We start from the raw sequence: 25,626 nt of genomic DNA, 5'->3' as shown, positions 1-25,626 counted from the left end.
TAGGTTTGTCCTGATCCACAAGAAACTGCATTTCGCTAAAATACCATAATGTTGTTTGAATTACATAGTCTGTCCTTGTAGAGATAGTTCAAACACTCCTGACCATGGAGCTGCGCGAAGGCGGAGTCAAATTCACGTAAAGGCAGAAAGGTTCTATTGTAAGTGGAATTATACAGTGCATAGTACAATGCGTTTCGCATGGAAGTGGGGACTAAACCAAATTTCGTCTACTGCGCCGTGGTCAGGAGTGCTTGCACTATCTCTACCGCTTTTTTCATAGTCCCTTATACGATGTAATTCCTTTCTAAAGTTAGTGCGCAACGAATTGAATTTTTTCACTAACTGCAAATTATCAGCATCTGGATAATATCCTCCGTATTTTTGGAGCAATTAATCGTACTGTTCATTTTTTTAAATTTCAGTACTATAATCTGTACTCTTGACATTCCACAAAGCCGGTAACGGCCGATACACTATATAAAAAACTATCTTTCTTCCCATTTTGTTGATTGACACTTTCCCAAAGTTATGTTGATTGATTGCACAATCATTCAATGTGATCTTCTTCTTCTTCGTCTAGCCATTCACGTCCACATCTGAACATAAGCCTCTTCAAGTCTTCCTTTCCATTGTTTTTTATTGTACGCTACTTGTAGCCAATTTTTCCCGGTAGTCCTTTTCAGATCATCTGTCCATCTCATAGGAGGTCTGCCTCTGGGTCTTTTGTGTTGGTATGGTCTCCAGGTTAAAATTGATCTGTGCCATTTGTTTAGATCGCTCCTAGCTACATGTCCAGCGTATTCCCATTTCAACTTTAATGATTTTTGCACAACATCGGTGACTTTGGTTTTCTGTCTTATCCATGTGTTTGTTTTCTTGTCCTTAAGTGATATACCTAGCATTGCTCTTTCCATCGCGTGTTGAGTGACTCTAAGTATATTGATATTCTTTTTTGTGATTGTCCATGTTTGTGCCGCATAAGTTAATATCGGAATAATGCATGCATCAAAAACTTTATATCTAAGATGTAATTGAATTTGTTGATTTCTGAGTATATAGTTCAGTTTACCGAATGCTGCCCAAGCTAATTTTCTTCTTCTTTTTATTTCTTCAGTTTGAATTTCCCTATTTAAAGTATATATATATATATATATATATATATATATATATATATATATATATATATATATATATATATATATATATATATATATATATATATATATATATATTCTTCAACTTTTTCTATAACTTTATCGTTTATTATTGTCACGGTGTCTTCGGAATGCATGACTTTTGTTTTGTTTAAATTCATTTTCAGTCCTATTTTAGAAGATTCGGTATGTAGTTCTAAAAGCATGGTTTGCATTTCTTGTAGGTCAGTAGCTATCAGGATTATGTCATCTGCAAATCGTAGATTACTGAGGTAGCGGCCATTGATGTTTATAAACTTATATTTCCAATTTAGGTTTTTAAAAACGTCCTCCAAAACTAAGGTGAACAGTTTGGGTGATAAAGTATCTCCCTGTTTGACTCCCCTGTTTAATGGTACAGGGTTCGTGTGTTCATTTTCATTTAGGTAGTATGTAGCTGTAGCTTGGTTCATAGTTTCTTTTATATATATATATATATATATATATATATATATATATATATATATATATATATATATATATATATATATATATATATTTAGGGATTCTACAGTATTCACTGCCTTCCCTCGCTCAACCGTTTCCATCTCTCTCTGTTGTTCCATTCTCCATCGTTCAGTCCTCTCTTACTCATGGCGTCGTCTACTTCGTTCCTCCAGGATTTTCGGGGTCGTCCTCTTTTCCTCCTTCCTATGGGGCTCCATTCGGTGATTTTCTTTATCCATCTGCTGTCGCTAGTTCTTCTTACATGTCCATACCACTTTAGTCTTTTTTGTTCTATATATGTTAGTATGTCTGTTTCTATTGATGTTCTTTGCTTTATTTCGTCATTACTTCTCCTATCCATTCTTGTTACTCTGCAGCATCTTCGCAGGCATTCCATCTCTGTTGCTACTATCTTACTGCTGGTTTTCTTGTTTATGATCCAATTTTCAGCCCCATATGTCATAATACTTCGCACTAATGTTTTATAAATCTGCGTTTTTGTCTTCATATTTAGGTGTCTATCCCACCATACTGAGTTAAGTTGTCGGATTGCTGTTCTTGTTTGTCCTAATCTTTGTGTAATTTCTTCCTCTGTTGTTGCCTTTTTCGTGATTATAAACCCCAGGTATTTGAATTTATCCTTTCCTTTGATTGTTACGTTGTCATCAATCTGTAGATCTTCTATGTCTTCTTCACTTGTAGATAGGTACTCTGTTTTCGGGAGGTTAATATCTAGGCCAGCCTTGGTATATTCTTCTTGTAGTTTTTTCATCATGTAGCTGAGGTCGTCTTGGTCTTGTGCAATCACTACTTGATCGTCTGCAAAACTTAATCTATATAGGTATTCGTTCCGTACCGGTACTCCCATGCCTTCGCATTTTCTTTTCCATGTACTCAAGGCTTTCTCTAAGTATATTTTGAATAGGGTTGGAGATGTGGAACAACCCTGCAGGAGCCCTTTTGTTGTGGTGAAGTCTCCTATGATTCTTGTTCCCATTTTAATGGACACTTTATTTTCTTTATACAGAGCTTTTGTAGCTTCTATGAGTTCCGTCTGTATTTTATTTTAGTTTCTTTAGTTTCTTTTCTAGTCTGTAGTTTCTTTTATTAAGTTAATATATCTGCTGTCTATTCTACAATTTTGCATTGCGTTTATTACGGCCGTGTGTTCTATGGCATCGAAAGCTTTTTCGTAGTCTACAAATGCTAGGAAAACTGGAAACTTGTATTCGTTTCAATGTGATCTACAGGAGATCAATATATTGTACAATATAAATTATTGTAGAATACATTGACAATAATATTGACGGTCTAGGGGCCGCTTAACAGTGAAAATTCGGATGGTACACACAAAATGGATGGGAAGAATTGAAATAAAACACTCACTTCACTTTAAATAAGCTTTGTTTATTGACGGTTATTGTATTCTATAAAAATTAAACAATCTGGTGAGCAGTGCAACACTTTTTTCTTAAAGTCTTCTACATTTTTGGAAAGGCAACGGAAGATTTTTGTAGATATTGGAAAACATTACCAAGAATTTTCATAAAATATTAATGTATTACAACATTTTTTTCCAATCAAATCACCAATTTTTCTAAACCTGTCTGGGTCCTCCACGAAATTTTTAAAATCGCTAAAATATAGCAAACTTCTCTTATAAATGATTTTAATCTGTAAAATATCCTCCTCACTGGGGATATTAGAATCTAATGCATCAATGTCTTCATTTAACCTAGAATATTTGTTAGCTTCTAATAAATTTAAACATTTCTCTATAGGTATCCAAGTGTAGGTTTCGGGGCAGACTAAATAAGATGGCGTCAATTTTCCTTTATATCTCATCTTCGGACAAGAATGAATGTAAAAACCCATGTAATAGTAGGAAAATTCGGGTAGACTTTTCTGAATTTTGCGGGTTAATTCTACTTCTCTGAAAATTTCAATAAAATGAATTTTTAAAGCAAATGAAAAAAAAATTTTGGCAAGCATTACTAAGTATTGATGAAGTCGACCAATATTAAAAAAAATGCATCAAAACGTCGACATTTCAATAACAAGATTTAAGTATACACAGCAGTAGGTTGCAGAAAAAGAATTTCTTCACATGAAATGTTTTTAAATATATATCAGGTAAAGGCGAAATAATATTTTCTTTGTGTCTTTAATTGTAATACTTCATTTTTCACTTCTGCTGAGTTTAAAACTTGTTCGTAATATTTTCATGCCTCTTTTTAATAGTCACTAACATCACTATCATGAAAAATTGTTTTGAATTTATTGTTAATAGTTTTATGTCCCTCAGATCTTTTTTTTAATGTGGCTAATTAAAGAATAGCATACAACAACAAAATTAACTTTTAAAATGTTCTTGGTCACTAAATCTTATTTCATGTTCTGGAATTTTCTCGTATTTTCTAACCTTTTTTATCCACTAGTATATGTAATTTATTTTTTTTTTTTTTAATTGAAGTGTCTCGGTAACTATGGGCCATTGACACTGGTACAAAGTTTATTACAATATGTGTATGTTTACATACATCTACAATCTGTTTATATACAAGTTAGGATAGATTAACAACATCTTAATAGAATAACACTAAGTAGTAAAGGTGACAGTCTTATAGGAAACGAATTATGGCACTGTACATGTTTGTAGAACCGAGTAGATCACTTATTTTGAAAGTTGTAGTCTCTTTGAGGCTTGTAGTGGACACATTCTAGTAATATGTGCTGAACTGTTAAGGCCTCATTACAATGTTCACAGCGAGGATGGTTTTCAGAAGACATCAGATATCCATGAGTAAGACGAGTGTGAAATATTCGGAGCCTTCTGATAATAGTATTATCTTTTCTGCTGATTTGAGGCATGGTGATAAAGGTAACAGTTGGTTGAATTGTACGTAGTTTTGTATTTTGCACGTTCCAGTGTGTTTGACAAGTGCTTAGTACGTTGTTCTTGATACTGGCCTTTAGGTCTTGGTGAAGTTGTATGGTTTCCATATTTTCTAAGGAGCAGACCAGTTTTGCTGCATGATCAGCGTTCTAATTTCCATTGATACCAACATTTGATGGTATCCAGTGTAGTTACTATAACACCATTGTTTGACTGCTGTTGGCAGATACTGTAGATGCACTGTACAATGGGATGTATGGAATATATATTTCTGATTAAGTCAATTGCGGAGAGAGAATCGGTGCACATTGCTAATGACTTCTCATTAGCAATAGGCGAGTCTAATGCCTTGAGTATTCTGTACAGTTCAGCTGTGTGTATACTGCATCTGGGAGAAAACCGATATGATGCTACTATTGTATTTGAGGTACTGACGGCACAACCGACGACCTGTTCTTCTTTGGAGGCATCTGTGTAGAGAATTTTGTCATAACGCTGTGTCTGTATTCCTCAATTTCCTCAAATGCTTGTACCAAGAGAGTTCTGGGCGTTTCTTCTTTTTTGTATCGGTTCAAGCTGGTAAGGACAGTAGGTAGCTTTTTGGTCCACGGGGGAATTCTGGACGTAGTAAAATGAGTTGTGAGTTTTAGGTCTAGCAAAGTTTTTAAAATTTGTGAGAGAGAATATGCTCGAGGGTGACTATTATCTGGGGCAGGGTGAGGAGTATTTAATGAGTTTAATTACTGGATTTTCTGGATTAGCAGAAATTCTAGAGAAGTAAGGCAGTAGTAAACGTTGTCGTCTTATAAAAAGTGGAAGTTCTGAAGACTCGATATAAAGACTTTCAGAAGGGCTTGACTTAAAGGCGCCGCGGCTAATGCATAAAGAAGTGTTGTGAATTGTATTCAGACTTTTAAGGTGAGCTAGAGTTTTTAAGATATTGATTCTATTTAGGCAGTTTGTTTTTTTTTATTCTGTATCTGATCTCTCCATGTAAGTTTTTTATCGAATATTGAGGTGAAGTAGAGGAGGCTGAGTGTGATGTCTTCTAGAGAAGTTTATGACTTTAGATTTTCCAGATGAAAATTTGAATAGCAGTGTTTTGTTACTAGGTGCACATGACTCAAGCCACTAATTACCTGGGTAAAAACCCTTTAGATGGTACAAAATTTAATATTTCTTACATTTTATTTAAAAATATGTTCTGATGCTTGAGTATTTCTCAGATAACCTGCACGGCAACGTAAGACTCCCACTAGGGGTTGTTGCTGACCCTCAGACCATTCTCGTTCCGTTCTTTGATCATCAATTTCCATTTTACATCGCCAAGGATCTTTGACATAATATGTCATGCTTTTGGTTTTTTCTGATAGAAGTTCAATCTGATAGAACCGATAAACTGGCCTTTGCAGGTCGTTTTCTGTTTCAGCAATTATTGTTGCGTCATCTGCATGACAAACCTGTATTGTGGCGTCTTCTAGTACCTTAACCATAATTAAATTAAATAAGAATGTGCTGCGGCTGTTGGTATTGGTATGATTTTAGTAGTCTCGTTGTTTACTCTGATTAATATAATGTTGTTGCTGTTTATTGCTAAATAATTAAAATCAAAAATTATATGATGATTAAACGAAAACTCGACATTTTACTATAAGTTAACACGTTATTTTTATTTACCTTAGAGAGCCATATGTTCCCAACGTTAAACTAGCGTAATCAGGATCGTAGAAAAAATAAACGGAACTAACTCCTTTAGGTAATATGTCTATAACTCCAACTGCAATTAATTTTTCATTCAACCAATACTGTTGGTGAAATGATCCATATCCTGGACCTTCTTCATTATTCGGGAAGCTTTTAGGCTAAAACAATGTATGGTCAATAAATTTGTATTAATCAAAATGTATAACATGTAATTATTGCTTACACCGTTGTATCAATTGTAATATATAAATGCTGATAATACAATTTTTAAAGTATTAAAAGTATTTTAAATGTATAGTGAAAATGAAAAAGCTATCACAATGCAGGTATAATAGATCTAGTCAAGACCATAGTAGATTATTGTGAGGTGACTAGAATTATTTGTTCTTAACATTTCGTCTCTATTTGTGGTAGAGATTATGGGCTTTGCGACGATGCTTAGAACTTTCTGTCGTTCACTAATGATATTCCTTTAATATATGCATAATTCATATCCTTCGTACGCTTCCTGGACTCTGTTAGTCCAAATTGGTATTAAAATTCTCGGCCCGTCTCTAAAGAGGTTTTCTTTGAAGAGAGAGAGAGAGAGAGGGGGGGAGGGGAAATTTAGTGGCCTCCTTGTACAAAAAATTATTCGACAAAACACAGGTACTTAGTGGACATCCCTCTACTATCCAGTGATGACATTAACATCCATATACTTTAATCTTAAAGACCGATAATTCCAATACCGAATCAGACCAACCTAAAGAGCGTCTGGGAGCATACACAGGATATAAATGGCGAAGATATTCGAGGAACATCATCAGTGAGGCTAAGAAGTTTATGATCATTGCCGCATCGCCTTTGATAAAGTCTGCCGCAGATGCAAATCACAAAAACTCTGTACCATTACAAAATACTGACAAAAAAAAGTCTAGTCTTTCTTTTTAGTCTAGATAAATAAACAAGCAACAGGGTATTGTGAAAAATGTAATTAGAAAAAACGTATGAACCATACCAAGAATATAAGGCAATAAGAACTAAAACTCATCGATTAGTAACGAAAACAAAAAGAGACTACTGGGAAAGATTCACAAAAGGACTAGAGATGGATTTCTACGAAAAACAGAAACAAGTATGGCGCTAAGACAACAAAGAAAGACCAGATGGAAACAACACACTTAAAAGAGGATACAAGGGTGACTTTCGATAAAGAAATGTTTAAAAAAAAAAATGAAGGATCCGTACTAGAAACGCCTAATATAATAACTGACGAAAAGACCGAAAAAGTCAAAAAGAGGAAGGAAAAGGAATCAATAAATTAACAAATAGGAAATCGACAGGAAAAGATCAAATATCAAAAAAGTTCTTAAAGTACTTGGTGATTACCTTGTACAACTTCAAATTGTCATACAAAAAATAATAACCACTAACAGAATACCAGACAAATGGAGAAGAGCGATCATGCTGATGTTCTTCAAGAAAGGAGATAAGAAAAACTCTAATAATTATCGAGCAATAAATGTTTTAAATACAACATTCAAATTAACAACAAGAATAAATGAACGAATAACTATACAAGGAGAACAGCAGTGGGTTCGGACCGGAAGGTCGAGCATGGATACAGTACTCATAGTGAGGCAGATAAAAAAAGTTGCTGGAATACAACAAACCATATTATATTTGCGTGATCGATTTAAAGAAGGCGTTTGATAGAGTAATCATTTATTATGTGACAGGTGAGTACGAGGGTTGTCTTTTTAGTTTTGATATAGCCATAAAGACAAAAAATATACGGACATAAAGTACTTTACTGCTTTTCAAAATATGTTTCACTAAGATCGATACATTTTTGCATACGGTCAAACCAACTGGTAAAACAGTTATTCCAGTCTTCAGGTGATACCTGCAAAATCGCTGCTTTAAATGATTCGATGGCTTCTTCTGGCGACTGGAATCGGTGCCCACGCATTTAATTCTTGATCTTCGGGAACGTGAGGAAGTCGTTGGAACTTAGGTAGGGACTATACGGTGGATGGTTTAACAATTTGATGTTTTGAAGCTCCAAAAGCTCTATTGTCTTTTTAGCAGTGTGCGCACTTGCACTGACCTGATATGTAGGATAATTCGCCGTTGTGTGTTGCTTTGTCGGAGTTTCGCGATAAATTCTGGTAAACAAACGGATAACCGTTCTTCGATCTTCTAAAACAATTATTGCCACATGACCCGATTTTGATACAAAAGTTGCGACCATTTTCTTTAGCACACTTCGAGTACTGATCAGTTTTGTTGGTTTTTCCTCATCATGTTACACGGCTGTCATCCTTAATTATCTGACGAACCGCATCAATGTTTTGCTGAGTAACTGCTGTTTTGGGTAGACCTGGCCTGGATTCGTCGCTGAGACTGGAGCTACCACGTTGAAATTCGCAATAACTGCCATTTTTCGACCGACTTGCTAATTTCAAAAATTCACTGTATATACACAACTTGTATCGCTATGAAACTCTCGATTTATGTCAACAAAAGATTGAGGTTACATTTGTGACTAAGGTTTTATTGGTGGCGCCCTCTAAGCGGCTATATGCAAAGCTAAAAGACAAACATTTTCTTTGGCCTTTCGTATTTCGGTTCTTATTTTTCTCTGAATATTGTTGTACATTGTCCAATATCAAATCTTCAGAATTCATATCCGAAATTGGACAGTATAATTTTATCACCCAGTAGACCGAATGAATTTATTTGTTATTAGATACACACACGTAGTTAATTAGGTTACATACACATTTGGTCAATTATCAATAATATAATTTGGACATCAGTCAAAAGTGCTGACAAAGTTAAACAATTTACATAAATTAAATACACATATCACGCGAGGTCCGCGAGTATATTGACCCAATTAAAACTTATATAAAACTAAGATCTCTTGCCTAGAGAAGCATTGAATCAATATTCACTCAACAAAGTTGATAGTCTTCAACGATCAACTTCATCAGTCTCTACTCAAAGTAATCCCGGGTCAACACCCATAGTGTACGTCTCAACAATAAACTCTGCTACTTTTATTTGGTGTTTCCATTACAACTGAACGAACATCTTCATTGAGCCAACGAAGGGGAATTTGTTCATGGTCCTTCGAGCCGGAGGAAGCTTTCAAGCCTTCAAGTCAAAATGAAAATAACGGTGCACACGACAACGATAAAGGAGGACATATGCGAGAGATTCTCAAATTTAGAAAGAATGAGAAGAGTACTTTCATACTGTAGGAGATTTGCAGACAAATGCAGAAAAAAGAAGGACAATGGACAAAGTCAGCTTACAGTCCAAGAATTAGAGGAAACGCTATTAAAGGTGATAAAGCACACACAGCACGCCTACTTCAAACAAGAAATAAATAAGCTGGAGAAGAAACAGCAATTAGACAAGAAAAATAAATTAGCGTCATTGGTACCATTCCTGGATAGACAAGGAATTCTAAGAGTCACCGGAAGACTGAGACACACGAATCTAAAGTACGGAGAAAAACATCCGATAATTTTGCCAAAGGATAGTGCATTAACAAAGTTACTTATAACAGATAGTCACGCAAGAAATCTACATAGCGGATTACAACAAACACTACAGTACATAAAAAGGAAATACTGGATAATCAACGGCAGAAGAACCGTAAAAGATCATCTAGCAAAATGTTTAAGGTGCAGGAGGTATAAAAGCCAAGCAGCACAACAATTAATGGGAGATCTACCGAAAGACAGAGTGAACCCGAGTCATCCCCTTACTAACACAGGGATAGATTATGCCGGGCCAATAAAAATAAGTACCACGAGAGGCAGAGGACAGAGGAGCTATAAGGGCTACATCTCAGTATTTGTGTGTCTGTCAACGAAGGCAGTACACCTTGAGGTAGTAAGTGATATGTCTACGGATGCATTCATCGACGCGTTCAAGAGATTTACGGCACGCAGAGGACAGTGCAACAACGTATACAGCGATAACGGAACCACATTCGTAGGAACAGCAAATTTGTTGAAAAAAGAAAATCAAAAAATAGATGACAAGATAAAACAAGGATTACTGGCACTAGGTACCCAGTGGCATGTCATACCTGCATATGCATGACATTTCGGAGGATTATGGGAGAGCGCAGTGCGAATAATGAAATATCACTTGAAAAGAATCATCGGGGAAACAGTTCTAACATATGAAGAATTGATTACGGTGCTGGCACAAATAGAAGCATGTATGAACTCGAGACCATTATGTGGGTCATCAGAAGACCCTGAAGGGAAAATAGCCCTGACACCAGCTCACTTCCTTATAGGGAGAGAAATTATATCACCAAATCGGGAAGAAGAGCTTACGACTTATTTGAAGATGCCGACGAGGTGGAGATTATTGGAGAAAATAAAAAGAGACTTCTGGAAAATTTGGAAACAGGAGTACCTGCACCAATTACAACAGAGAAATAGATGGCATAAGGCGCACCCTAACATAAAAGAAGAAGAAATAGTTATAATTAAAGAAGAGGATACACCTCCAGGCAGATGGCCATTAGCGAGGGTAACAGAAACACATCCTGGAGCGGAGGGATTAACCAGAGTAGTAACAGTGAGAAAGGCAAACGAGAAACTGACTAAAAGACCCATACATAAGCTAATACGACTGGAAGAAGAGAAACAGGAAAAGCCGAAGAAGGCAGCAGCACTAAGATGGAAGAAAATACTAGTAGCTATAATGTTTTTAACGATGTTAAAACCCATAAAGGCAGAACCGTATAAAATATATAATCCGGTACCAGGATTTTTCACAGAAGACCTTGGAGAGGTCGTCATAGACCGGGGAACATTTCGAATAAAGGTGTTACTCGAAAAACGAAGAATTCGAACAGAGCACCAACTAATAGGAAATATGATACAAGGCGTACGAGAACTGTGCCATGAGATAAAAATCGTGAATTGTAAGGATATAATAGGGAAGTTAGAGGAAGGACAAAGAAAGGCGGAGTCAGTAAGCGAGGGGTTGAAAGTAGAAATAAAAGGAAGGGAAAGAAGAGGAATATTAGGAACAATATTAACCTCAGTATTTGGAGTCAATGACGAAGCCTACAGTAACATTGAAGCATTAGATAATAACCAAAAGGAGCTAATAAAGAGATCACAGCACCAGGCGAAGATAATGTTAGAAACAATAACATCAATCAATCACGCAGAGAACAGGATAAACGAGCAAATGAACAAGTTTAACAAAGCACTAATCACAGGTCTACAAGAAATATCTAAAGGACTTAACGAAGTAGAAGACAAAGCACAAAAACTAGAAACCGAATATAGCACGTTACGAATACAAACGATAGCATTACAACTTATGGACTTCATAAACGAATATACTCAATTTTACGAGGGAATATTAAACCTTCACTATAACCACGGACACTTCATTGATATAGTGAAACCGGGTGAAATAACCAAATTAATAGGGAAAGCAGGGCAGATACTGCCTCAAGGGGTCGAAATACGACGACAACCCATTATAGAAACAGAAGTCAGTCATGACGACAGATATATAACAGTCATCGGCTACTTCATAGTGACAGGGAAAAATAAGTACAGCATGCTCAAAGTCACGGCCATACCACTTAACGTTGAGGGGTCGGTGTTGCGCACATTTGTCGCCCCAAGGAATCTACTGGTCGTAGATTATAACACACTGCACTACTTCGAATTGACCGCGGAAGATAGAGAAAGGTGCTTACTGTTGACAAAGGCGCAGATAGCGTGCTCACCAACGGCTATAAGAAACATGGATACCCAACCAAACTGCATACTTGAAGAAATTTATGAGCGATCTAAGAATAGCACATGTCCAGTGGTAGCCAGGACAATACAGACAGCTCAATGGAGTAAGATGGGTACTCCCAACCTCTGGCTAGTTATCACGCCAGTCACGATACACATATCCATTATTTGCGATGGAAATCGGAGCGAAAGAGTACTGGAACGAGTCACATTCCTGAAGCTTTCACCCAAATGTATCGCCCAAACGAAAAATATTACATTACTCCCCACTAGCAGTGGGGTGGACAGAGCAGTGACGAGTTACCTGAAGTCGCCAATCACTCCCGTGGCCCAACTGGTGGCGAGGACACCCCGCAAGTTTAACACGCCTCTAAACACCTACCTTGACATACCAGGAGGAGAGCTACGTCATGTGTTACTTGAGGAGGAGAGTCTGGAACAAGACATGACGCATACGCAGTGGCGATCGATTCACGAATCTAATTGGCATTATTTTGTGGCCACCGGGATCATTACTATAATGGTAATAATTGGGATACTCACGTTATGGAATTACCCTCCTGTTGCACGACTATGTCGTTCAAGGAATCCACAAACTCAGACTAACGAACAGGAAGTACCTGTATTAGTTAGTAATCGGCACAACAATGTACCGTCTACTTCCCAAGCTGACATCCCACTTTCCACATTTTTTTCACCTTTCCACTTTCTTCAACGATCAACTTCAACTCTACTCAAAGTAATCCCGGATCAACACCCATAGTGTACGTCTCAACAATAAACTCTGCTACTTTTATTTGGTGTTTCCATTATGACTGAACGAACATCTTCATTGAGCCAACAAAGGGGAATTTGTTCAACATTCTTTTGTTGTTATTTGATTTTCTTCTTTTTTCATGAGTTGCAATATACTGTCCTTCATCCAACTTTTCCTATTATCTTTCTTTTCTATTAGATGTTCTTCTCTGACTGTGTTTCACATATATTCTGGAGTTATTCTTCTGCATTATATAACCTACTTATTTTAATTTTTTAAAATGTTTTAAAAACGATTTCCGGAGTGAAAGTCGAAACTTTACAACCAATTGTGGCTTAATCCCATATAAACATAATATTTAACTAAGATATGGCACAAGAAAACAGTTTCAGAGCCTACATACTCTTGTATTGAACGCAGGTATGGATGTTTGTAGTGGGTGTGTCACAAATAGAACAGATGAATGAAGAAAAAACTAATAATTGGAGGCAAAAGGAAACAGCAGGGGACGAAAATATGAGATAGTGATTGATAAATGGCTAAGGAGATGGATGGAAGAGAAGAGCCCATTGAACCCTATGTCTTTTCACTAATCCCAAGACGTGGATCTTGGGATTACCCTGAACACAGTGAGATGAACAACCATCTGAGTCAGGAGTTCACGGGACTGAAACGGATTTCGGCCCCTACGTGAAACGGATTGGTAAGTAGTAGAGTGACGTGTGAGTACATTGCCAAAGTAGTGTATGAAGATACTGCGGAACATATAGTGTTTGTATACAAGGACTGAATGAGAGAAAGACGGGAGTGTGGCAATAGGTGAGAATAGGACAGTGGAGATGTTGAAAGATTGGAGCCCCGTAAATGGTGTGATTTTAAGGATGATGAAAGAGAAATTGAAGAGGGACGAAGGAACTAATCGAAATCTTAGAGGATATAGTATATACGATGAAGAAATTTTGCACCAGACCCTTTACAACAAATGGATGTTTTAGTGACTAGAAAGTCCACACTATCAGCTGCCAGAGTCATGCCGTTTGAGTCATGAAACTGCTTAGCAGCAATTCCTCTATATCTACCAGTTTATATAAAACTTACAAAATATAAAAATTAACAGTTATTATATTGTTATCACATAGCGATTAGGCTTTGTGATAGTCTTAGTCACTTTTAGTGACTGTCAATTACAACATAAAATTCTAGAAAAATTATTTTCTAGAATTTCTAGACAGCACATTAAATTACTAAACAATTTAGAAAAATTAATTTGTTCCAAAAAATTACTTATAACAAGTTACAAGAACTTTAAGAGCATAATATAAATGGTTTACAATGACTGTATTAAAACCCAATACCATAAAATAATTAGTAAAGTATTAGAGTTGTATTAAAAGCAGAGCAAAATAACATCTACCTGTAGAGGTGAATCGACCAGGAAATGAAAAAACTGCTCTTCGTCGCATTCCTCAGGCGTGTCTTGGTGAATTTTAATTTGATATTTTCTGTACAATTCGGCACTCAAATCAAATGTATCATTGATCGATGACATCCGCTCCACAGTAATCTATAATAATTTTTATTTTTTTAAGTAAAGAGCTTTTAATTTAGGATAATTTTTTATCAATTAAATACTGAAACCCATAATGTTTAAAGTTTTTGAAAAGTTTATTAATAATTCCCACAGCCTTTTGGATGGCAAGATACAGTGCTGGTTTATTGCAATATAAAGATATTGGTATAGAATATATTTAAGAAGAATAAATCATTTGTGTGTGGTTGTCATTTTTAATTAATTTTCATTATATCGGAAGACTGAAAAGATAGGATTCCGAGAACAAGTTAAATAGGAAAAGTATATAATATATCATACTCGTCATTGGATTATTTTAAAACTTAGTAGATTGCAGTTCTTTTATCTCAGACAACAAATTTTTATTTTTTGCTTATTTCCAAAATACCGAAAGTCGGCCTTCTATTTCCGGTAATTGCTGTTTTTAATCGACGTAGTACAGATTTATTTTATTTATAGATATTTATATAAATATACAGGAAATATATATAAATATACATAAATGTACAGGAAGTCCCGAAAATAATTGAAAACCGGAAGAACAGAAAAGCAGCAGGTAAAGACGGGATACCAAACGAATTACTGAAATATTGTGGAGCAGCAATGACAGAACAATTAACAACATTAATTAATAAAATTATAAAACTCCCCTAAATATTATAAAAACTATCGAAAACATCTACCAAAACAACAAAATGGAAGTCAGAATAGACTTCCTATAGAAATAGGCTTAGAGAACCTACAGAAATAGGCAGCGGAATAAGACAAGGGGATTCATTGAGCCCCATGCTCTTCAATTTGATCATGGATGAAATCATCAGAAGCGTTAACAAAGGAAGAGGATACCGAATGGGAAACAAAGAAATCAAAATACTCTGTTACGCAGACGACGCAATATTGATAGCACAAGATGAAGATAGTCTGCAAAGATTGGTCCACGGATTTAACATAAGAACAAAATAACTTAATATAATAATCTCATCTCAGAAAACTAAAACAATAGTAGTCAGCAAAGAACCAACCAGATGTATGTAATGAATAGAAATTGATGGCATCAGTATTGAACAAGTAATGGAAATAAAATACCTGGGAATTACACTGTCTAGCTATGGAGACCTGGACAAAGAAGTGAGAGATCAAGTGCAAAAAGCAAATAGACTGGCAGGATGCCTTAATAACACCATATGACGAAATAGACACATTAACACTGAGATAAAATCAAGAATTTATAAAGCCAGTGAAAGACCAATAATGACATATGAAACAAGACCCGACACAGCCACAACGCAAAGGCTACTGGAAACGGCAGAGATGAGAGTACTGAAAAGAACTACAGCAAATACGCTGAGAGATCGAAAGAGAAGTGAAGACATTAAAAGAAAATGTAACGTACAGCGTATAAATGAATGGACACAAAATAGAAAAAAAGAATGGACTCACCACAAAAGCAGAATTTTATGAGACCCGTGTCGTCAAAATAGCATTGCAATGCTTTGTGCCCTCCAAATAAAATTTGGCAGGACCCTGGTCTACCTGGCCTTTCAGCTATACGACCGTTAGCGCCTCCACTGCCCCTACGAGTCCGACACCAAAATGAAGGTGCCACGCCACGTATGCCAGGCACGTTTCGTGGGGCTTCACCTTCCCCGTAGTACCTGTGTTGCGATTACCTCACCTACCCGTTATCCCCTCTCTCAAGTGGTAGAGGATCTCTCCTCTACCACTCTTAAATCTCCTGGCGGGTACGTGCCGGGACACCAACACCACGATTGGCACAAGGCCAAAAGAGGTGTGTACGGGCCCAGCTCGTTCAACCTCGATTGGTTCTCTTGGAATGAGAGTAAAGTGGTCCCCGAGAGTCTCATCTCGGATACTAGGAGTGTAGACCGGTGACCGTGACGCCTAAACGTCCGTGTGCGTTTCTACAAACCCTACACCTCAAGCGACGGCTCTCCACCTCTCGATTCCTACCCATAAGTCGCCTCTTACGACAGGCAGGGCCTTCTCGCCTCGGCCGTATTCTTATCTCCGCGAGCCGAACGGAGCGTCAAAATAACAAGAGATAAGTCACCAATCGGCAGAAGAAGTATCGGACGACCGCGCAAAAGATGGAGTGATTGTACGAGTTCTATTATCTTAAATTCGAGGACTATATAACTCGTAGAGTTATACCTAACTCTAGAGCTAGAACTTTAAATAATTACAAATTTAAATAATTACAAATCAATTGTTTATGACACGTGAATAATCAAACAATCAAAAAATCAAATGAGATGGAGAAACGAAGTGTCTAATATGTTGGAATAAAATGTCAAGAAGTCTTTTAACTATAAATGATTTACTGCAAAACATCTATCCCTACGTTGTAAGTATGTATGGGTCTGTACGTGTCGTATAGAGGGAATATTAGTATTAACGCTTTCACCGCGCATGGAGCCCTTAGTCGACGCGATGGTCTGTCACCAGGTGCGCACTCTGTTTTAATTTACTTAACCAGTATACAGTACGTATTAAGTGTGAATGCACGTGGTGTTGTAAGCAGAGAATGGGTTATACAGACAATTATTTTCGCACCAACATAAACATAATCGAAATATCGAATATTGGTTTAGGATGATAAATTACTGATTCATGAACAGACATTTTTTCGGAAGCCGTTTTATTAACTAGTCGTACTGCAGCCAATTGGTTTATTGCACATCTTTCATTCATTCATAACGATACCGTTTCCAGAATTCTGGAACCTTATACCGTTTGTACAGCTCTAGTGGATGGGTACCATACGTTTTTGGATTCACTCGGTAGTTTCAAAAAAGTGTTTGTTACCTGCGAGCCATGACAGATGTGGTTGTTAGAAAGTCTGCAACTTAGGTCTCAAATTAGGTCAATTAGCTTTGCCAATAGCAAAAATTAGAAAAAAATGGCCCTGGAATATAACCTCGTTCGACAGACCTCTTATTTGGCCACGGTAAAGACAGGGCTCTTGTATCAAAGCTACATTGTTACTATGTTGGAGATTCATCTGCATGCAAACGTTATTTTATGAAACTGTAGAAGTTAAGTCTGACTATCGATTGGAGTCCCATCCTTCGCTTGCTCCAGTTTGTTGATGATCAGTATACTGATTTTCATCATCACTATCTTGAATACTTTTGTGATATCGCCATATGGCTTAGTCTGTTCGTTGAGTTCCTAGGTTTTTAGCGACTATTTATTTTAGGGGGAGGGGCTATGGTGTACTCTCGAAATCTCTCTTTATCCTCGGGTTTTACCAGTTGCGCCGCTTTGATTTTGTGTGGATTTTCTCTGGTCCACGTCCAAGCAGCTAATTTTGCCTCTTTCCTGATATTCTGCTGCTAAACTCTAGATAGGCGTTTTTTAATTGACTCACGAGCATGTTACTCTCCGCCCAATACTTGGCTCAATATATGGGTAGACTTCAATAAATGTTTAAACTTAAGGATCAACACTGATATTAAAACTTGGAAAACCGGGGTTTTTAATTATCAGCCACTGTCGTGATAATATCTACCATAGTTGCAGCCGAAATATGAAAAAAATAATGCCAGACCATAACCTATGAGCCTGAAAAACAATGTATTATTACAAGCTGTCGTGAAGGTAGTACATTTCTTGATTTAAAAGATCTATTTGACAGTTTTGGTGCTAGTGCTTTTTTGGTATGTAATAATAAAGGTTACTTATATAAGTTGCACTTACTTATATTTGGAATCTTGGGGAAATTTAACAAAAAGGAATTACACACCGAAGAGAAGTCTCCTTTGTCGTAGTATATATTTTGCTCTGCTTTTACGAAATAAATCTACCTTAATCATTACCTTTAAAGGAGACTTCACCAAAAATCTTTTAAAACCATGCAATGATAGTTTACTAGGTGGATCATTATGAATACTCATTTGATATTTTTTATACAATTCAAACTCTATATTTTCCACTTCTGTCCAGGTGGCAGTAGGAACACTTGTTGGTATAAGGCATATCTAAGAAAAAAATTAAGAATCATTTACATGTCACAAATATTTGCCATTCCTCGATGTTTTGTAAAACATACAGTGTTATACATATTAGAACATTTTTTAAATAAGTATGAAAGAAAAACGGATCAAAAATGTTTGACTACCACGCGGAAGGTCCGGGTTCGATATATATTGAGATATTTTGAGAAATATCCAACGACCCCAGGTCCACCGAATCTGAATAAAACCGGGAGTTTGAGTAAAACCAGAGGTAATAATAGAGGGTTGAAAAGTAACATTAGGTCTGGTATATTCTTTCTATATCGTAGCCGACCACCAGGAAATAACACACCACCACTCTACTATACCCCTAGCTGCACAAGCGGTTTAACGGGATACTATTATTATTATTGAGTAAAATTACGTGAAACATAAGATCTTATTAATTGTTTATCTATCTAATATTTTTGTGTGGTTTATTTTAGTAAATGTCTAGGATCATAATAGTAACTACAAGTTAACTTATTTAACTAGCTATATTCCTTGTATATCCTTTGCAGTCATGGAAATCCTTTTTAAGAATTTTATTCTTTGTCATACAATATATATGCCGATAAGTACTTGGCCTGCAAAAGAAAAATGACAATTTTGGAAAAATTGCAATTTATTTCTCAACATAGCTAGAAAAATACGTTTTCTTGAGTTCTGCAAAGTAGGCGTCCATGGCAGCGATGACCTCCTCATTCAACGAAAATTTCTGCCCGGCGAGTGATTTTTTTTAAGTTTCTTAATAAAAGTTTGGTTAATAAAAAGAAGTCGCACAGGGGCCAAATCTGGAGAATACAGTGAATTGGGGTAGCAGTCCATAGCTCAATTCGACGTCAAATTGGGCCAATAATTTGGCATTGTATAGCCCTGTGACCATTTTGTCCTTCTCCAGAAAACGAGAAAACGGTGGTCATCGGATACACATACAAAATATTTTCGGTATTGGAGATTTACAGTGGTTTACCTGAAATTCAGGCAACTAATAGTGATAAAAGGCTTGTAATTGTTAACTATAAAGAAGTAAACATTGTTAATGGCAATATGTCAACAATAAAAGTGAAAACGTAAAAGAATCTGCAATCTTAAATGTGTAAAAATATATATTTCGAGCTGATGTAACAAACAGGCTTTAGTATTGTAGTGTTATTGAAGGTTACTATGTAGAATAAAAATAAATGATTTGCTTGGTTTAAGACAGAATACTCACCCTTAATTTATTTTTATTATCAACTGGCATTTCTTCTAAGAACTCTTCTATGGTCTTTGGTTGAATAGGAGTAGAATTTTTTTGAACACATGCCCCTTTAGCTTTTTTCCTTTCTATCCTCAAAAGCTTTGCTTTTTTACAGGGAGGTTTATTTGGATCTGCGCCAAGTCCTTCTTTACATGACGTTTTTGTAATTGATTTTTGACTAGAAGTATTTTCTGTATCTGCGAAATGGTATATAATTAGAATTATAAAGTTAGTAAAAATTCCAGTGGTATGGAATCATCATGGTTTTGCAGCTATAACCTAGTAGGCCTATTTATTTATTACTTAAAAAAATGAAACATTTAATAGACGTTAAGAAAATTAAACATTTAAAAAATGACTACATACTGCCATAAGATGTATGACTACAAAATGTTTAAAAATCTAAATTTAACTTACCACAAGATTGATCTACCAGCGCTTCCAATCTTTCGCATTTTTCATTTGTATTTACCTCTTTCTTTGAGGTAGATGGTTTTTGGCTATCGTTATTGTAACCACTCAGTACATTATCAACATTATTTGTATTGATGTTAGTCAAGTCAAAGGCAGGGTGATCTTTGGGTATATGTAAATGACTTTCAGATTCAATAGAATCTATCATTTCTGTAGTTTCTTTATTAATTACCCCGTCCTTCAAAAACTTGTTTACTTTTTTAATATTTTTCTTTTGCGATTTGCTTAGATTGAAATTTACTACATCACATCTAAAAAAAAGATTTAAATATATTGGTGTACGCATATAAATAAATGTTTATGTTAAACAGTGTTTATTAATTATTTATAAACTCTGCATATCTTACGAGCCAAGGGCTAAAGTAGTATTACAATGCGCTTTTTTACTAATTACCAACTTTTAGTTTTTCACTACTACAGTTTCCCATTCTTTCTTGATAGTCATCTTCATTTTTCTGCCTATATACATCTCCATTTATAGTTCTTTTCCTCTCCCAATCGTTTCATAGTTCCAATTCAATCCTCAGATTTATTTTTAAATCCACGCTTTGCTTTCATAGGTAACTGTCTCTTTATTCTGAATCCAAGAATCCAATCTGCAAACCGCTGTCTATTCGCACTGGATAAGCTCATAAAATCAAGAAATCTTACAAGAAGTTCAAAGATCAAAATCTATAAATCCATCGTCAGACCTGTAATAACATACGGATGCGAAACGTGGACCATGACCAAAGCAAACGAAGAAAAGCTCAGATGCTTTGAACGAAAAATACTTAGAAAAATTTTCGGACCTCGCCATGACATCACCACAAACCAGTATAAGATCAGAACCAATATCGAATTAAAAGCACTCTACAATGACGCCGATATTGTCCAAGAAATTAAATCACAGCGACTAAGATGGGCAGGCCACGTGCACAGACTGCATAACGATAGACTGGTAAAACTGGTATGGGAAGAGATTCCCACAGGCAAAAGACCACTCGGACGTCCCAGAATACGATGGAGAGATAACATCCAAGCAGATCTCCGGAAAATGAACATTCCATTTGACCCTAGGTTGATGGAAGACCGAACAAATTGGAAAAATTGTACAGTCAGCCAAGACCCACCCAGGGTTGTAGCGCTATGTGATGATGATGATGTCTCTTTATTCGATTTTATTAATCTTCTCATCTGTTCATATTTTCAATTTGCTTTGGCAATTATATCTTTTATTCTTGACACTCTTTACCATCTTCTGTTATTTTTAACTATATATATATATATATATATATATATATATATATATATATATATATATGTAAATTCTCGCCCTGTTTCTCATTTCCTTCTTCTCATTTCCTTTTGTACCTTTAAGCATACCAAATCTTCTTGACATGTATTTCACATTACCATATTGTCTTCTCTTGGTTCTACTTTTCTGTCTTCTTTATAACTCTTCTTATAGCCCTTTTTAAATCAATTTGGCTTTTTGATATTGTTAAATTATCCTTTTTTGTTGTTTTATATCTGCTTTTTTCAATTATTACTTCTTTTACTATTACTAACACCATATTAAAGTGGACCAATCGCTAGCAGATCTCCTTATTTTATGTCTCGTTATATAGATCCAATCAAAAAAAAAAATAGTATAGTCACCATGCTGAATTCTGATTGGACATTGTCAATATAAGATCTATATTTTAACAAAAATCTTCTTAAAAAATAAAAAGTCTTGTTAGATTTGGTGATTTATGTAAACAAAGAGGAAAATATTTTAATCTATGCTTGGTTATTTAATGCGGGCATCCGTAAATAATGTATTATTTATTTGGAATAAATAAAAAGTACAAAAAAACTCTTTCATTGATTTTTTATTTGAAAAACAATTGTGTTATTGTTCAAGTGCACACTAAGTTTCTTCTAAGAAAGAAATATATACTTTTGGTAGTTTTTTAAATGAATGTAACATTTAGTAATTATTAAATACATTCCCGATATTATATATATATATATATATATATATATATATATATATATATATATATATATATATATATATATATATATATATATATATATATATATATATATATAACTCTAAGTAAGTTATTAATTTTAACAAAATTTTACTACCTAGAGTGAATATTATTTCCATTAATTTTTTTTATTGCATTTAATAATTTAGGTCGAAGATGTGCTTTTCAATGCTCTGATGATGTGCCTAACATGAAAGTACGAGAGTTTCTGAAACTTTTCATTTATTAATAAAATATATTTTAGTATACTATAAATTGTCACATTTAAGTAACTAATAAAGAATGTAACCATTTAAGTAACAACATTTTACGTAAAATTAAAATATTTTTATAGAAAACATATTTTATAATTTTGCATGGTATAATTTGCCATTGAAACTTGAATGTTAATTCACATACTTAGCCTTAATAACTTAACAGCTTCAGTAATAATTAATTCAACTTTTATTATAAATTGTTTATCAAGTATTGTAGTCTGTTTTCAGTAATACTTACAAATTAATCTAGAAGGAATTAAAATATATATAATATATATAATATGTAATATATTGTAACGCACTTATAACTTAAATAAAAATTTCCACCAGAGCTAAAAACATAACATACATATATACTAAAGTTAGTGGCAACATCGCAGGACACTCTATCATCTATTAAATGAATGCAAAGTACATATATGGACGCTATAATAGTGGTTATATATATGATTGTTGCAGTTAATGCGATATGATTTAATAAGAAATACAAAAAAGTACAATAAAAAGGCAAATTCCAAGAGACAAATGTGGAATAAGTGACATCAAATGTGAAGAGTTTCCTATGATAAAGAATTTGTCAAATATCAATTTTGTTTTATTTTTAAACATAGTTTAATAAACATGATTGCAAAAAAATATAAAATTACACTCAGAACATAGCTAGCATATATCAACAAACAACAATATCATTAATTTACCTGATAGTATATAGAGGGCAACAAGTTTGATCCATGATTGACTTATAACAATACTTTCCTGATCTTCTCCAACCTCTGTCTATGAGATTTTGATAGTCGTCAACAGTGAGACTTTCAGCCCACATTCCTGTAAAATCAATATTTTTTTAATATTCATACATAATTGAGTTTCTTTTACTTTGACTAGTTTCTTTAAAGAAAATTATGGTTATTGGGAATTATACTTTTAAATTTATTTAATGATATTAATAGTAAGAATTTTGTTCTTCATTACAAGAAAAACAATTTTAATATCAGAATGTTAGTGTAGTATATCCATATATCCCATAGACACCAACTGACTCAAAAACACAATAACACATGGCCTGAAGAAACTATAAAGGAAATAAAGATCTGCTATGCCACTACTTATATCTTATATAACAATTTTAAATGATAAATAAAGTGGTGCTTGTAAAATATTTTTGGTTGCACAATAGGAAAAAAATTACAAATAATCTGAAGAAGGACAACTTTCAAATAAATATATTTATGAATTAATTTATTTCACAACAAACACATTTTGCAGAATAAAATGTAATTACAAGTATGAATTTTACATACACACATATGGAAATAATATACTGATACACACTTATACATGTAGATAAAGACATCCATACCTTGTTGTATCTATAACAGATATACAAACTAAGATATAGTGGTTGAAGTAGGTAGAAAGCTAGATTTAATGGTTTTGGTGTTGACATTGAAGATATGTATGTTGCTATTTCTTAGAATTATATTGCACTGCCTCATCATGCTGTTTATGGGCGAGCAATCTGTCTCAATGGTTTATTGAGTTTAACAATATTAAATATGATATAAATCAGGATTTATTATATTAACATAGATAATAATATAATAGTTAATTACTATATTTCCTGCTATTAGAATTTGGTGCTTTATCTTTTTGAACATTATGATACGAATTGTCAATTAAGTATTAGCATATATTTGGGAGGCAAGTTAGAAATTAATTTCTATAATGTAGGTATTTCTACTATAATAGGTACAACACAGTAAGACACCCAAAATTAGATAATCACATGAATACATAATCAATCAATTCAAGGAACTGTATAACAAAGAATTAAGTAGTACTATTCTAAATGAATGAGAAAATAGTCCCATAATGCCTAAAAACTGAACTGACAATAGCAACATGGTCTTCAGAAAGGTGTAAGGCACATTAAAATGACTATTTTACTTTTTATTACTATTGCCAAATGTGGACTAACTTACACATGTACCAAAAATAGAAATCACAGTTTACAGAAAGTACCTATTAAGTCAAAAATATTTAACAGAATAGAACTTACAAATTGAATAACTAATTATCTGTTATGTATGTTTGTTGTAATTCAAAATGTTTTGAAATAACTGAGAAGTAACTGCCAATAATTAACCAATAACGTATTCTATAGGAAAAATTAAAGACGTTTTCTAATATATATATATTTACCATGTGTAATGCTAGTATCACTGTGTTTACAATATCCACAACGATGTTTCTCTTGACCATCGAACCATTGAACCACACTACTTTTGTCTATATCCACATTCATTGTAGTGGTCTTTGTTGTGAAGCGTGTTTATTATTATTTTGATTTGATCAAAATATTCATAACCATAACAGACTGCAGCATACACCTTTTTACAACTACAACCTATGATTTTGACATTTCAGTAGTCTTGATTAGGAAGTTATAAAGGACTTACGTCACAAATCCAATTTTAAACTTGGGTTGCATAACTCTTCAAATATTTTAACACTGTTTTAATGAACTATTCATTTATTAATATGTTTTAGTTTAAGATTGTAATTAATAATGAAAAAATAATGAGCAAAGAAATGATACTGTTTTTGTTGTTTATATTTTGTTAGTTATTTATTAAATAAATAACGTGAATAAAATATCGATGATTGATACATAATGATGAAATATATACCAAATTAATTGACGCATTTAAAGTAATATTATTTAAGCTTTTTTTTTTGATGAGATCAAAATTTATTTATTAATGTGAAGCATTGAAGCATAGAATAAAAAATGGAGATTCCATGAATGGTTAATATGGCTGTTGTCCTTAAACACGATACACAGACTACCGGTATGTTCTTGCGCATGAAAGGCGAACGCGTGACGTCATATGGGAACCTTAATTTTCATTCGGCAATGCTAAATCAAGCGGTAATATTGTTCGAATTTTAAAATTATGTACCTATCATCGCTTTTTAAATAAGAAATTGTATTTTATATTCTTTTTACTGCCATTTTCCAATATTTTATTTAAACATTAATTTCCATTGAAAAATAAAGATTTTATCTTTTGTCCAATATACATTTACCATAATATATTAAAAAAATAAAACAAAATTAATATAAACATTCACTTTACTTTTGGGTCTGTAAAAATGTTTCACATAAAATTGTGTTTATTTACTGTTATTCTAAATTGTTGAAAAAAATAAATGACTAAAAATAAAAACTATTATAAAAACTCCAAATCAATTAAGAAGTTTTAAG

General features: G+C 34.2%; 1 protein-coding gene across 3 annotated transcripts; it reads right to left on the bottom strand.

Moving 5' to 3' along the window:
- Positions 1-3,026: 3,026 nt before the first annotated feature.
- Ate1 (arginyltransferase 1) lies at positions 3,027-24,795 on the bottom strand. 3 transcript variants are annotated; one of them, XM_072526766.1, is made up of 7 exons: positions 24,561-24,795; positions 23,057-23,183; positions 20,024-20,331; positions 19,580-19,803; positions 18,187-18,348; positions 6,214-6,398; positions 3,027-3,573 (listed from the first exon to the last, which is right to left on the bottom strand). In XM_072526766.1, exons 1-7 carry the CDS (start codon positions 24,661-24,663, stop codon positions 3,171-3,173), a joined length of 1,512 nt encoding a protein of 503 aa, XP_072382867.1. In that variant the 5' UTR covers positions 24,664-24,795; the 3' UTR covers positions 3,027-3,170. The 3 variants fall into 3 exon arrangements, with proteins under 3 accessions (XP_072382867.1, XP_072382868.1, XP_072382869.1); XM_072526767.1 differs by lacking the exon at positions 18,187-18,348 and adding an exon at positions 14,192-14,341 and having other exon boundaries at positions 24,561-24,793; XM_072526768.1 differs by lacking the exon at positions 18,187-18,348 and having other exon boundaries at positions 24,561-24,794.
- Positions 24,796-25,626: the final 831 nt, after the last annotated feature.

This window comes from Diabrotica undecimpunctata, chromosome 3 (assembly GCF_040954645.1).
Source record: "Diabrotica undecimpunctata isolate CICGRU chromosome 3, icDiaUnde3, whole genome shotgun sequence".
Classification (NCBI taxonomy): domain Eukaryota; kingdom Metazoa; phylum Arthropoda; class Insecta; order Coleoptera; family Chrysomelidae; genus Diabrotica; species Diabrotica undecimpunctata.
The sequence above is the reverse complement of the archived record's forward strand: the minus strand, read 5'-3'. Positions and strand labels throughout refer to the sequence as shown.